Raw genomic sequence first — 15,171 nt, forward strand, 5'->3', positions numbered from 1 at the left:
AATTTTCGTTGTCTCATTATCTTAAACCATGAAAAACTAAAGAGAACAATTCATCTATTGTTAGAGAATTAGTTTTTTTTTTTTTTTTTTTTTTTTTTTTTACTACTGACGATGATGTTAATAGTAACAATAATGTAATAACAGCTACTAGAGAATTTAAGAACAGGAAATATCTGTCGGCCTACACCTTTGTGAATAAACTGGTAAAACAAGAAGTAAAGATTTAAATCCTTAGAGGGTTACCCAAGAGAATAGCAAAGAGTAATACTATAATCAATGCCAGAGGAGGAAGTGGAAGACAGGTAGTAGTGGTAATAGTCATTGTATTGGCATAAATCCTCAGTATCAGAAAGCTAGTAGGTAAATTCTGAACTTCTGTACTGGGTAGTCAGTATATATTGTTGGTAAACAAACATTTCCTAGTACTATGGAAGTGACTTAGAAAAACAACATTGCTTATGGAGGAAGGTTGAATGGGAGTCTTTTAAAAAAACTATTTATTTTTGATAGAATTTGTGTGAGCAGGGGGAGGGGCAGAGGGAGAGGGAGAGAGAGAATCTCAAGCAGACTCCCTGCTGAAGGTAGAGCCTGATGTGGGGCTCGATGTCACAACCCCGAGATCATGACCTGAGCTGAAACCAAGAGTTAGCCACTTAACTGACTGAGATACCCAGGCTCCCCTGGGAGTCTTCTTGATGTCTGAGTATCACATGCATGTATATCTCTGACACGACGATGTTTAAGTCATTCCTTAGAGATTTAGCTACCATTCTTTCACTTGAAAATTTACATTATTTGAAAAAATTAACACCAAATAATACAATTTTTACATTATTTCATTTTTCCACATTTAGCATACATTTCTTTGACCAGTGGTTCTCCACTGGGTCCCTCCAGAAAACATGCAGCAATATAACAACTTGGGGGTTTGGATTATGTGTTGGCATCTAGTGGGTAGAAGACCAAGATGATACTAAACTCCTACATTGCGAGAGCCCCACAGCAATAAGGAATTATTTGGCCTAAAATGTTCGAAGTGCCAGGGTGGAAGAACTCTCTCTTAGACTAACTGCCATGAAATACACAAGATAAGCACAGAAATAATTACACATACAACACAATTTGAATAGCCTTTTATAAATAATGCTTATTTTCTTTCTTTCTTTTTAAAAATATTTATTTATCTGAGTGAAAGAGAGTTGGTGACAGGGGTAGCAAGAAGGGGCACAAGTGTGGTGGGGAGGGAGAACTAGGCTCCCTGCTGATCAAGGAGACTGCTGTGGGGCTCCATCCCAGGACCCTGAGATCATGACCTGAGCTGAAGGCAGAGTGCTTAATGGACTGAACCACCCAAAGGCTCTGGTAATGCTTATTTTCTATTGTAAGTTGCCATAGTAGGAAATGCTTATATTAATTTAATTGTTACATTGTAATAACTGAATTCCTTTCTCTTCAAAAAAAATTAGGAGGCACCTTAAGAGATTAAAGGATAGATCATTCCAAACTACTTAGTATTAAAATGGAAAAGAAAGTACTTTCTATTATGATCTCACACCTTGTGTTTTTTTTTAAAGGATTAAAATAATTTTTTCCTCTGTCAATCAAAAACTTATTTAAAATAAAAGTAAAACAGAGTAAGTTAGAGAGAAGCCCTGGCATAACTCATCTGGATTAAATCCCTGCAACCTGCGTATCAGAGGAAGATCCCAAGGAGATGTCAAATGATGAATCCAAGCGCGTTTCCCACAGAGAATAAAGTATTTTTAAAATAGTATTTTGTATCATATACACCCTACACAAAAATCAAGTAAATCAAGTACATCAAAGACCTAAAGTTAAGAGATAAAATCATAAAACGTATAGGTGACTTCTGGTTTCCAGTCCAACTTGAAAAGAGCTTGGAGGTTGTCATTCCCAATGTCCCATAGTGAGAAAAGCTGAAGAATTGGAAAATCAGCAATTCTTCTCAGATTCGTCAGAGAATTGAGATCCTAGGGCACATTGTTGCCTTGAGGACTGGAAAGAGAGGCGAATGCGTGGAATCAGAGCTTACCCAGAGCAAAAGCCTAGAGAGCAGAAGCCTGCTAAGTAGCCAGTACTGGCAGGAACACTTAATCTGTAACTAATTAATTGGTGGAGGCTTAGAGTAGACTAGCCAGACAGTTTGACCCTCCAGAGGTCCAGTCTTCTTATGGGGTGCTCCCACACTTTGATGAGTTTTACTTCTAGGAGTTCTGTTAGGTTCTCTGGTTAAAAAAGAAAAATATCCCCTAGTGCTTCTGGCAGGGGAGAGGGAAAGTAACCGTTCTGAAAAATAACCAGAACATTTTGTTCACCTTGACAAAAGGCCTTCTCTCAAGGGAAATTGTTTTTACCAGAACCGCCCCTTTCTACCACATCAGTCAGGCTTCTGTATAATAACAGGGGATTACAGCTAAAACTGCAAAGCTCAGATTCTCTCTCTTTTATTATTATTATTATTTTTTATTATGTTATGTTAGTCACCATACAGTACGTCATTAATTTTGATGTAGTGTTCCATGATTCATTGTTCACATATCACACCCAGAGCTCCATGGAGTATGTACCCTCCTTAATACCCATCACTGGGCCAATCCCTGCCCACCTCCCCTCTAAAATCTTCAGTTTGTTTCTCTGAGTCCACAGTCTCTCATGGTTTGTCTGCCCCTCTGAATCCTCCCCCTTCATTTTTCCCTTCCTTCTCCTCCCCTATGCTATTCCTTATGTTCCACAAATAAGTGAAACCATATGATAATGGACTTTCTCTGCTTGACTTACTGCATTCAGCATCATCTCCTCTAGTCCCATCCATGTTGATGCAAAAGTTGGGTATTCATCCTTTCTGATGGCTGAGTAATACTCCATTGTATATATGGACCACATCTTTATCCATTCATCTGTTGAAGGGCATCTCAGCTCTTTCCACAGTTTGCCTGTTGTGCTGCTATGAACATTGGGGTGCATATGGCCCTACTCTTCACTACATCTGTATCTTTGGGGTAAATATCTAGTAGTGCAATTGCTAGCTCATAGGGTAGCTCTATTTTTAATTTTGTGAGGAACCTCCACACTGTTTTCCAAAGTGGCTGTACCAACTTGCATTCCCACCAACAATGTAAGAGGATTCCCCTTTCTCTACATCCTCTCCAACATTTGTTGTTTCCTGGCCTGTTAAGTTTGGCCATTCTAACTGGTGTAAAGTAGTATCCCAGTATGGTTTTGATTTGAATTTCCCTGATGGCTAATGATGATGAACACTTTTTCATGTGTCTGTTAGCCATTTGCATGTTGTCTTTGGAGAAGTGTCTGCTCATGTCTTCTGCCCATTTTTTGACTTGATTATTTGTGTTTTTTGGGTGTTAAGTTTGAGAAGCTCCTTATAGATCTTGAATATCAGCCCTTTGTAATGTCATTCTTTTAAAAAGATCTTATTTATTTATTTGTCAGACAGAGATGGCAAGTAGGCAGAGAGACAGGCAGAGAGAGAGGGGGAAGCAGACTCCCTGCTGAGCAGAGAGCCCGATGCGGGGCTCAATCCCAGGACCCTGAGATCATGACCTGAGCCAAAGGCAGAGGCTTAACCTGCTGAGCCACCCAGGCACCCCTGTAATGTCATTTGTAAATATCTTCTCCCATTCTGTGGGTTTCCTCTTTGTTTTGTTGACTGTTTCCTTTGCTGTGCAGAAGCTTTTCATCTCGACGAAGTCTCCAAAGTTCATTTTCGCTTTTGTTTCCTTTGCCTTTGGATACGTGTCTTGAAAGAAGTTGCTGTGGCTGATGTCAAAGGGGTACTGCCTATGTCCTTCTCTAGGATTTTGATGGATTCCTGTCTCACATTGAGGTCTTTCATTCATTTTGAGTTTATCTTTGTGTATGGTGTAAGAGAATGGTCAAATTTCATTCTTCCGTATATAGTTGTCCAATTTTCCCAGCAACATTTATTGAAGAGACTGTCTTAACTGACACAAAAACCAGACACACAGACCAATGGAACAGAGTAGAGAGCCCAGATATGGACCCTCAACTCTATGGTCAAATAATCTTTGACAAAGCAGGAAAGATATCCAATGGATATCTTCAGACTGTCTTTCAGGGGGAAATCTCTACAGAAAACCAGACAGCAGGGGAGATAAAACCAAGCACACTGGAGGACATTCTAGCCTCTGACTCCTACAGCTCCATCAAACAGTAAACAGCCCAGCTCACAGCCAGGTTAAACACAAACCTCACTGAAGTCCTGTTTACCCCAGTTCTTTTTACCCTATTTATAATATCTGCCTTTTTTTTTTTAAGATATTATTTATTTATTTGACAGAGAGAGAAAGTACAAGCAGAGGGAGCGGCAGAGGGAGAGGGAGAAGCAGGCTCCCTGCAAAGCCAGGAGCCCGATGTGGGGCAATCCCAGGACCCTGGGATCATGACCTGAGCTGAAGGCAAATGCTTAACTGACTATCCCACCCAGGTGCCCCTATAATGTCTGACTTTTAACAAAAAAATTTAAAAACAAACTAAAAGGCAAAAAATAAAATTGGAAGAGACAAAGCAAACATCAGAAGCAGATTTAGATATGAGAGAGACTTGAGGATTATAAAGGCCAGATTTGAAATAACTAATTAATATGCCAAGGGCAGTAATGGAAATAGTGCACAACATGCAAAAACGGATGGATTATGTAAGCAAAGAGATGGAAACTTTAAGAAAGAACCAAGGAATGGTAGAAATCAAAGTGTAATAGAGTGAGAAACATAATCTGAGTAGGTCTGTATCTTTTAAAGAAATTCAATCAGCAATTGACCCTCCAAACAGTCCTAGATAGTTTCACTGGTGAATTCTACCAAATGTTTAAGGAAGACGTGATACCAGTTCTCTGTAACCCCTACAGAAAATGGAAGCAGAGGGAATACTTCTAGCTTATTCTAGGAGGCAAGCATTACCTTAATACTAAAATTGGACAAAAGCATTGCAATAAAGGAAAACTACAGACCAGTATCTCTTGTGAACATAAATGCACAGTTCTGTAAGAAAATATTAGCAAACTAAATCCAACAGCATGTCAAAAGAATTATTATACACCATGACCAAGTGGGATTTATCCCAAGTATGCAAGGCTGGTTCACCATTCAAAAATCACTTAGTGTATACCATCACATCAATAGACTCAAGAAGAAATAGCATATTATGGTCCTGTTAATATCCTATCCAGAGAGAGCATTTGACAAAATCCAACACCCATTTATGATAAAAGTTCTTAATAAACCAAGAATAGAGGGGAACTTCCTCAGCTTGATAAAGAACATCCACAAAATATCTACAGTTAACATCATAATAATGAAGAAACCAAAAGCTGTCCGACTAAGATCAGAAACAAGGGAAGGATGTCCTCTCTTACCACCACTTTATAACAATGCGGTGGAAGTCCTAGCCGGTGAAAGTCCTGGAAGTGAGAAAAAAAGGAACTGATAGGTGTACAAATTGGGACGAGAAAAAGCAAACTGTCTTCATTCTTACATGACATGATAGTCTAGGTAGAAAATCCCAGAAAGTCAATAATAATAAAACTCCTGGGACTAATAAGACATTAAGATATAGCGTTAATATACAGAAGTCTGTTGCTGTCCTGTATACCAAGATGAAAAATTGGAATTTGAAATTAAAAATATACCATTAACATTAGCACAAAGAAAAAAATTCTTGTATACAGAGCTAACAAAGCATGTACATGACCTATATGAGGAAAACTGTACTCTGATTTAAAAAAATCAAAGAAGATCTGAATTAGTGGAGAGCTGTTCCTCTCCTGGAAGGAAGACTCAATATCCGTTCAGATGTCAGTACTTAACTGGTTATTGTGTGGATAAACTTGGTAGGAAACAGTTGTAAAGCAGTTTCATTTTCTCCCACTGCTGCTTGCAAGGATCCTTTTTTGGATCTCTGTTCCTTTCCCTCGGTTCATCTCACAGCTTTATGGTCACTCTCACATACTGAAAAATCAAGTCCAGTCTAATTTAAACTTCTGTCTTTCATCTTATTCAAAGTATCTTCCCCTTGCCCTGACTGGGCCTGATGGAGGTTAAGGAACCAGCAGTGGGAAGGAGTGTAATTTACTCAGTTTATTTTAAAATTATTTATCTAGGCACTCAGGCAGATTCAAGAGATGTATAAGATATTTCTTGTTTGTATTAGTACCTTTAATGTGCCTAAACTATATACAATAAAAAGTTTAGGAGACAAATTTTATTTACATGAAACATTTAATGGCAGTCAGCGGTTGTGCTGAAATATTGTGAACTAGGAGTATTGTGGGGGTTCAGAAAGGGGGGCTTTGTGGGTAGAATAGTTGTGCTATGTAGAACATAAAGGACAAAGAATGAGTGGCAGGTGGCTCTGATGCCAGCTTCTCTCAAATAAAGCTGTCTTTCCTTTACATTCTGTTGGAGTCTGGGTCTCAGAAGGGATTTAGAGAACTTTTGGCTGGTGACGTACAATGTAAGAATATAAAGAATCTCAAAAATCTCACTAATAAAGTGTAATGTAGATGACATTACAGAATTTGACATTTACTGTGATAATCTTGAAAAATAGAATATTTACTCCTTGTTAAAAGTCTTTGTGAGTTGTTTGCCAGGAAATACTGTTTTACCTTTATTGAAGCACAAACTGATGGACACAGCGCAATATATTATGATGGTGCTAGTAACAGAGAGGTAGATATCAGCTTGTGTTTCAAAGTTACGTTAATTGTTCTGGAGATAGTGTTGCTGATTTTGTTTTCTTATCTCTTCGAAAGGTGGTTTGTTGCAGTTATAAACAAACAATGAACATATGCAAATGTATCTGGAAGGAATGCTTTCAGCTGCTAGCAACAAAATATTCAATGTGTTTCTAAGCAAATAAGGTTTTATTTTTCTTGTAAAAAATCTAGAAGAATGATGTACTGGTACATGCTATAGCATGTGTGAACCTTGAAAACATGCTAAGAGAAAGAAGTCAGACATAAAAAGGCACATGTTGTGTCTTCATTTTTTTTTTTAAGATTTTATTTATTTATTTATTTGACAGACAGAGATCACAAGTAGGCAGAGAGGCAGGCAGAGAGAGGGGGAAGCAGGCTCCATGCTGAGCAGAGAGCCCCATGCGGGGCTGGATCCCAGGACCCTGGGATCATGACCTGAGCCGAAGGCAGAAGCTTAACCTACTGAGCCACCCAGGCACCCCCTGTGTCTTCATTTTATATGAAATACCTGGAATAGGCAAATGCCAGAAAGCAGATTAGTAGCTGTGAGGGGCTGGGGTGGCAGGATGTGGATTTGTAGGGGTGTATAGCATTGAGTCTGAGAAACCCATTTATTTACTAGAGTGATCTCATTACTTCTAAAAAATTCATATTTATTATGTATTTGGTTTGCATTACTTTTTCTTTCATGGTGAGTGAAGACTCCTAACCAAAGTAGTGGTTTATATTTTCCCTTGCATATTCAGGTGTTTTTTTTTTTTTTTTTAAGATTTTTATTTATTTATTTGACAGAGAGAGCAAGAGAGCACAAGCAGGCAGAGCAACAGAGGGAGAGGGAGAAGCAGGCTCCCCACTGAGCAGGGAGCCCGATGTGGGTGGGGCTCAATCCCAGGACTCTGGGATTACTACCCGAGCCAAAGGCAGTCACTTAACCAACTGAGCCACCCAGGCACTCCACATATTCAGTTTTAAAAAAATTATTTTGGTATTGTGTTTTTGGTACATGAGGATTCTTTCTTCACTGTGGGTTATACCGTTCATAAAGTGTCCTATTTTGACTTCACACCTTTAAAAAAAAATGACGGCTTGTTAGCATCTGCCTGGTTTGTCTGTTTATCCTTTTGTTTTCAATCTTTTTGAGTCACTTTTTTAAAAATTTCATTTTTAAAAAAAGATATTTATTTATTTATTTGACAGAGAGAGAGAGACAGGGAGAGAGGGAACACAAGCAGAGGGAGTGGTAGAGGGAGAAGCAGGCTTCCCACCGAGCAGGGAGCCGGATGTGGGGCTCTCGATCCCAGGACCCGGGGACCATGACCTGAGCTGAAGGCAGATGCTTAAAGACTGAGCCACCCAGGCGCCCCTCATTTCATTTTCTTTAAAAGATTTTATTTGAGAGAAAGAGGGAGAGTGAGAGCAAGAGAGAGAGCCCAAATAAGAGGGAGGGGGAGAAGAAAGGGAGAAGCAGGCTCCGTGCTGAGCAGGGAGCCCAATGCTGGACTCCATCCCAGGAGTCTAGGATCATGACCTGAGCTGAAGGCAGATGCCCAGGCACCCAAGTTACTTTATTTTAGATATGTCTATATCTGTGAGAGTTTTCTTTTAATAATTTGTCTTATTTACAATTTTGCTTTTAATGTTTCATCTTTAATCTATAATTATTTTCACAATATTGGTCTTTTCCTGCCTTTTACCACATAGTCTGGATTTTTCTTTGTTTTATTGTTGTTTTCCTGGCTCTTAGGATAACTTGAAGGATTTTAATTTTATTTTAGTGGTTAGCTTGTAATGTTGAGGATACTTAACATCTCTATTTTTTGATTTAGTGACCTTAAAATAAAGCAGTGTCTATTGGCTTTCAGCTGTGGTATGAGATTTTTGGCTCAATTATAATTTCCTCATTTCTCTGCCAAGATTTTGTCAGAAATGTGTTCATGGTAGCAGTCCTTGAGCCTGTTTGCACCCATGACGCTTTTATGAAACTCATTCCTCTGGTTACCCTAAAATAGTTGAAGCCCATCAGCCTTGAACAAAAAGCTAGGTAGTACCATTCGATTATAATGCACCGGTTTGAATTTACGTTCATATCTTATACCTGGAATTTAAGAATTTTAGCCTTTAACAATGTATTTAAAAAGTATTATTAGATTACTTGTGACTGGGTAATTCAACTCCCAAATGCCTAGCCTTTTTTTTAAATTAAAAAAATTTTAATTGAAGTATAGTTAACATGCAATGTTATCTTAGTTTTCAGTATACAACACATTGATTCAGCAATTCTATACATTACCCAGTGCTCATCACAATAAATGCAGTCACCATTTGTCACAATACAACATTATTCCAGTATTATTGACTGTATTTCCCATGCTGCACTTTTCATCTCAGTGACTTACTTATTTTATAACTGGAAGTTTGTACCTCTTAATCCCCTTTATCTATTTACCCATCCTCCCACCCACTTTCCCTCTGGCAACCACCGGTTTATTTTCTGTCTTTAAGAGTCCATTTTGTTTGGTTGTTTGCTTTTCTTTCTTTCTTTCTTTTTTTTTTTAGATTCCACATGTAAGTGAAATCATATGGTATTTTGTCTTTCTTTGTCTGACTTACTTCACTTAGCATAATACCCTTTAGGTCCATCCATGTTGTTACAAATGGCAAGATATCATTCTTTTTTATGGCTGAGTAATATTCTAATATATATATGTATTAGATATATATGGATATGTATTACATATTTTATATATATTTATATGAATAAATCACATATTCTTTATCGAGTCATCCTTTGGTGGATACTTGGATTGTCTCCATATCTTGGCTGATGTAAAAAATGCTCCAATACACATATAGTACATATCTCCATATTAAAGTATTGTTTCTCCTTGTGAGGTTTGGGAACCTTGCTCTTCCTCCCTGACCAGGGGGGAAAGTTCATCCTTTTTAGATGAGAGCCTATTCCTCTCCCTTTTTCTCAGCTGTATCTTACTCACTGTTAGTGGTGAGGAGTTGTAATGAATTTCTCCCTTTTTTTTTTTTTAAGATTTCATTCATTTATTAGAGATATCGAGAGAGAGAGACCACAAGCAGGGGGAGTGGCAGAGGGAGAGGAAGAAGCAGACTCCCTGCAGAGCAGGGAGCCCAGTGTAGGGCTAGGTGCCAGGACCCTGGGATCATGACCTGAGCCAAAGTCAGACACTTAACTGAGTAAGCCACCCAGGTGCCCTGACTTTCTCCTTTTTGGTTAGGAATGTCTTTTTGTTCCCACCAGGTATAGGGACAATAAGAAGCATTATGGCAGTTTGCTTTCATTTCCCTCATCCCTGAGGGTTGCTGTCTGTTGAAGATGCACTCATTTAGGGGAGGAGCATTTGCTCCTACAACTAGAAAAATAGTCTAACCCATTCTGTGAGTTTTGTTTCAATCTGTTATAGTTGCATTTTTATTTTCCTAATGGGTGGCTTTTATATTTAAATTAGTAATATTTATGTTTGTTTTTATAATTGTTAGCCTTACTTCCATTCTTTTTTTTTTTTATTAAAGATTTTATTTATTTATTTGACAGACAGAGATCACAAGCAGGCAGAGAGGCAGGCAGAGAGAGAGAGAGGGAAGCGGGCTCCCCGCCGAGCAGAGAGCCCGATGTGGGACTCGATTCCAAGACCCTGGGACCACGACCTGAGCTGAAGGCAGAGGCTTTAACCCACTGAGCCCACCCAGGTGCCCCCTTACTTCCATTCTTAAATGAATTGCTTTCCATTAGTCTTTTCATTTTATACCATGCATTTTGGTTTTTTAATTTCTTTTTGTTCATTACCTCTTATGTCTTCTCATCTTCTGCTTCTGCATGAACTTTCTGGAATTTCTGACACTTTTGTTCTCTAACTTTAAATACTAAGTTTAAAGATCTGTAAACATTCTTTAATCATAACCTTTACTTCTTCCACATTCCTTGGTCTTCTGTTGCAGTTTTATTGGGAGCCTCAGTTGATAGATAACTCTACTTACCCATCACTCTGTACTTAGTTTCTTTTTTTCCCCCTCACTCTACCTAGGATTTATGGCCATTCATTTCACTCACTTTTTTTTCTTTAAGATTTTATTTATGTTTTAGAGAGAGAGAGAGAGAGAGTGAGAGAGCATGAGCACAAGCGGGGTGGAGCAAGGGCAGAGGGAGAGGGAGAAGCAGACTCCTTTCTGAGCAGGGAGCCTGACACCAGGCTCAATCCCAGGGGACTGCATCCTGAGCCAAAGGGAAATGCCCAATTGACTGAGCCACCCAGGTGCCCTTAACTTACTTCTGCTAATACCCTAATCCAGTGGTTTTCAGACTGTGGTCCAAGGATTTCTGGGGGTTGATGGTTAAAACCCTGGGAGCAGATTAGGTTACCTATGAAGAGCTTGTGGATTGAGGATAGAGTTCTGGCTCAGCCCTGAAATCATAGGGAAGAATAATAGTGTAGTGTGTTTTGTTTTGTTTTTGTTTGTTTGTTTGTTTTAGAAGAATAGTGTTTAAAGGCTGTCAGGAAGAGGGAAGCTAGTGATGGAGACTGGGCACATAATCAGAGGAGGAGGATGGTTGCTGAAATAGGGGGACTGCTCAGAGATCAGGTGAAACCGTGGGAGTGGAATTCAGCTGCGAGGTGTTGACTGATCACTGCGGGAGCACTTGGGTTGGGCAGTGAACATGAAGGCAGATCTGTGATTGGAGGAGTGAGTGAGTGGTACCCTGTGCAAGTCTGCAAGTATAGGCTGTCCAGGGGAGGAGAGAAGAGGGTAGTTGTTAGAATCCTCAAACCTCTGCTTGTTTTTTTTTTTTTTTAATTAATTTCTTTTCAGCATAACAGAATTCATTGTTTATGCACCACACCCAGTGCTCCATAGCATATGTGCCCTCCATAATACCCACCACCTGGCTCCCCCAACCTCCCACCCTCCGCCCCTTCAAAATCCCCAGATTGTTTTTCAGAGTCCATAGTCTCTCATGGTTCGTCTCTCCTTCGTTTTACCTGCAGCTCCCCCACATCTAAGAGCCAGGCCGGCATGTTGCAGAGCAGCAGCGGGCCTCTTGCCTGGCTCGGAGGCTCAGCCTGGGCACGCCTGGAGCTGGGACTTCCATTTCGTCTTGCTGTGGCTCTCATTTCCCTTATATTCTATACTCCATTTATGGTGTCATCCTCCCGTGAATTCTGTCTCCACTCTCCACATGTAACTCTATTCGAGGAACTTCCATCAGCAGGGCATATTTTTGTGCTTTAGCACCCATCTGCTTACCTACCTGCAGTGGAACTCGAGTGTTCTGTCCTCTTCTGCTTTGGCTCCTCCTCCTTCTGACTAGGGATACATTTATTTCTAGCTCCTTACCTTATGTTGCTTTAGCACTTCTCCATTTTCTTTCTTGCATTAGTAATTTTTCTTTCTACCTGATGATTATTGCAATTATGTGTGACTTTTCTCATCTTAAAAAATAAAAATCCTCTTCATAGTTCCCATCACATTTCTTTTGCTTTCCTTTACTATAAAATTCCTGGAAAGAACTGTCGATGTACATTTTATTTTCAATTCTTCTTCTGTCTTAATTTACTTCAGTCAGGGTTTTAAGTTCACTGCTTCAGAAAAACAGCTCTTGTCAAGGTCACTGATGACCTCCACGTTGCTAAATCCAGTTGTCAATTCTCAGCGCTCATCTTACTTGGCCTGTCAGCGGCATTTGACACGGCTGATAATTCCCTTTTCTTACATGAACTTTCTTCATTTGGCTTTTGGGACATCACAGTCTCTTGCTTGCCTCCTACCTGCTGACTGCTGCTTCTCAGTTAGCTCTTCCTGATTCCTTCTGTCAAGTTGACTTCTAAATATTTGAGAGGTCTGAGGCTTGGTTCTCAGACTTCTCTGGTTGTACTCCCTAGGATGGAAATCTTATCTGGTCTTAGGGCCTTAAATACCTATCTGATTATGTCCCCCACTGGTCCTCACCTTAGGAAAAAAAAAATCTAGCCAGGCTCTTTTCCTTGGCTTGTACAGATTTTTATATCCAGCAGTTTATCTGCCCTCTCTACCTCAGTGAATAAGAGGTATTTCACGTTCAGTGGTGTACCCTGTACTTTTTATCTCCAAAGCAAAATAACTACTCATAATCTTTCCTACCTGAGAAAATGGTCACTTTCTCTTTCCAGTTTTGTAGGCCAAGCCTCATCCCTGCAAACCCTGTCAAGTCTATTTTCAAAACATACCCAGAACTTGATAATTTTTGATATTTCTACTACACAGGGCCAAGTGACCTCTCTTCTGGGTGATTGCAGTACACTCCTGACTGGTCTGTCTGCTGCAGTCTGTGTCCCTTCTAAGTTACTTTCCACATTGTACCTACAGTGAGCCTTTTGCCCTCTGTCAGATCTTGTCACCCGTCTGCTCAGAGTCCCACCATGCATTCTTATCTCACTCAGCGTAAAAATGAACTCTTCACTGTTCATGAGAACTGACACATAGTTGAAACTCCTGTGAGACCCCATCTCTTCTCCCCTCTCGCTGTTTGAGCACACCAGGCTTTTCCTGTCTCAGACCCTTGGTGTGACTGTTCTCTATGCACTGAGTACCCTCCCTCCAGATTTCTGCATGTCTTTCTCTTTCTTCTCCCACAAGTCCTTCTTCAGAGACCACCGTATTAGTGAGGCGTGCCCCCTCCTCTGCTCGTACTCCCTGTTCCCTTAGTCCTGCACCAGTCATCATCTGCCCGGTTGCGTGCTTATTGATCGGTGGTTTTCTTAGCGGAGTGTAAGCTCAGTGAGTGCAAGAGCTTTGTTTTGTTCACGGTTGTGTGCTCAGTTCTGAAAAGAGTGCCTGGTGTACAGTAAGCTCATGACAAGTAATTGCTGAATGAATCAAATTTCAGGTAGCTTCTGTCATAAATATTAATTCCTTTGGTCATTCGATCCCCCTGACTTGAACCTCGTAAGGCACAGGGTTCTGGCCAGTTACCCTCTTTCCAGGGCTCTTGCAGCCCTACTCAGGCTTCACCATTCCATTGTAAACAATCTCCCCTGACCCTTAACATCTTCTTAGAAGACCCCCACTGTTCACATTTCTTCACCGATGATTGGTTTCCTTTTTGATCCATTTTCCCTAGTCCAAACGATCTGGGGAGAAAGTAGTGATGGTGTTAATATTCTCTTATCCATCTGGAGTTCTTCATGGGCTCCCAGCAGCAGGCCAATTGGATGCTTTTGACTCTTGGCTCCTTTTTGTTTTGTTTTTTAAGATTTTATTTACTTATTTGACAGAGACAGCGAGAGAGTGAATATAAGCAGGGGAAGGGGGAGAGGGAGAAGCAGGCTTCTGCTGAGCGGGGAGCCTGATGTGGGCTAGATCCCAGAACCCCGGGACCATGACCTGAGCCGAAGGCAGATGCTTAATGACTGAGCCACCCGGGTGCCCTCTTGGCTCCTTTTTGGTCACTGTCCTTATTGTCAGTTGTCACTTTCCCATTCCACTTGTATTGGAAGAAGTGTGACATCATGAGACTCACGGTCTTCCTCTTCATTGTCCGTTTGTCATTTTGTGGATGACATTGTATAGTGCCTGTTCACACCCAGATCCAAGGTCATTTTCAGTCATGTGGACAACAATCCTCCTTCAGAAATCCATGCATAGCGGTGGTCCCTAGACTACCATCACTTGGAATTTTTTCATTTGAGGGTATTCAAACTATTTTTACTTTGATCCATAGCCCTAGTAATACTATTTCTAGCACACTTGGTCTTGGACTGTAATGAGATCTCCTATCCTTGACCCATCCTCTTTTACCTGCCATCCCCATAAAATTAGATGGAATTTAATTTGAATTTAATATTAAAATTAAGTTTCTCATTCAGCTGCTGTTTTTTTTGATATGTGGTATATTTATTGAATAATTATTCCCCCCTACATTGATTTGTGATGCTTCTTGTATATAGAACTAACTTATATAATTTTTTGTATGATAGAATGTTTCATTTATCTGTCAAGTTTTGGTGCCATCACACTCTTTAAATGTTATTGAAGCTTTATAGTATGTTTGATATTTGGAAGGGATAGTAGCATCTCATTGACTTAAGTTTTCAGAATTGTTGGTGTTGATCTGGCTCTTTACACTTCCAAAATATCTAAAAATTTTTACTTTTTAATAGATCAAATCATTCTTGCCTATAAATACCAAAGGTGTATCTTCTGTAATTTTAAAAAATAAATGCAACAAATGTAAGTGAATTGTTAATTTTATTTTTCAGATATGTTTCCTTCTTTTTGCCGTTCTCTACATTGTTTCTTACTTCATCATCAGAAGATACAAGAGAAAATCAGGCAAGTAGAAACACTGTATGTAGTTAAAACTTAGATCATCATGCCAGGTGGTCTGTGGTGTATGGGCTACATACTATGCC

At 39.8% G+C, this 15,171-nt stretch overlaps 1 protein-coding gene across 5 annotated transcripts in view; it reads left to right on the forward strand.

Moving 5' to 3' along the window:
* Positions 1-15,171, forward strand: part of LMBR1 (limb development membrane protein 1) — a 147,965-nt gene that overhangs the window by 15,724 nt on the left and 117,070 nt on the right. For 4 of the 5 annotated variants that reach the window (XR_004380614.1, XM_032840293.1, XM_032840295.1 and 1 more), the window contains exon 2: positions 15,019-15,091. The exons of the other annotated variant lie outside the window; for it this stretch is intronic. Coding sequence is in view for 3 of the 4 variants with exons in the window: in XM_032840293.1 (XP_032696184.1) it covers positions 15,019-15,091 (73 nt within the window). In the remaining variant the exon portion in view is untranslated. The remainder of the gene's footprint in view (positions 1-15,018; positions 15,092-15,171) is intronic. 5 annotated transcript variants of the gene reach the window in all.

This window comes from Lontra canadensis, unplaced genomic scaffold (genome assembly GCF_010015895.1).
Source record: "Lontra canadensis isolate GAN:19392208 unplaced genomic scaffold, GSC_riverotter_1.0 scaffold111, whole genome shotgun sequence".
Lineage (NCBI taxonomy): Eukaryota > Metazoa > Chordata > Mammalia > Carnivora > Mustelidae > Lontra > Lontra canadensis.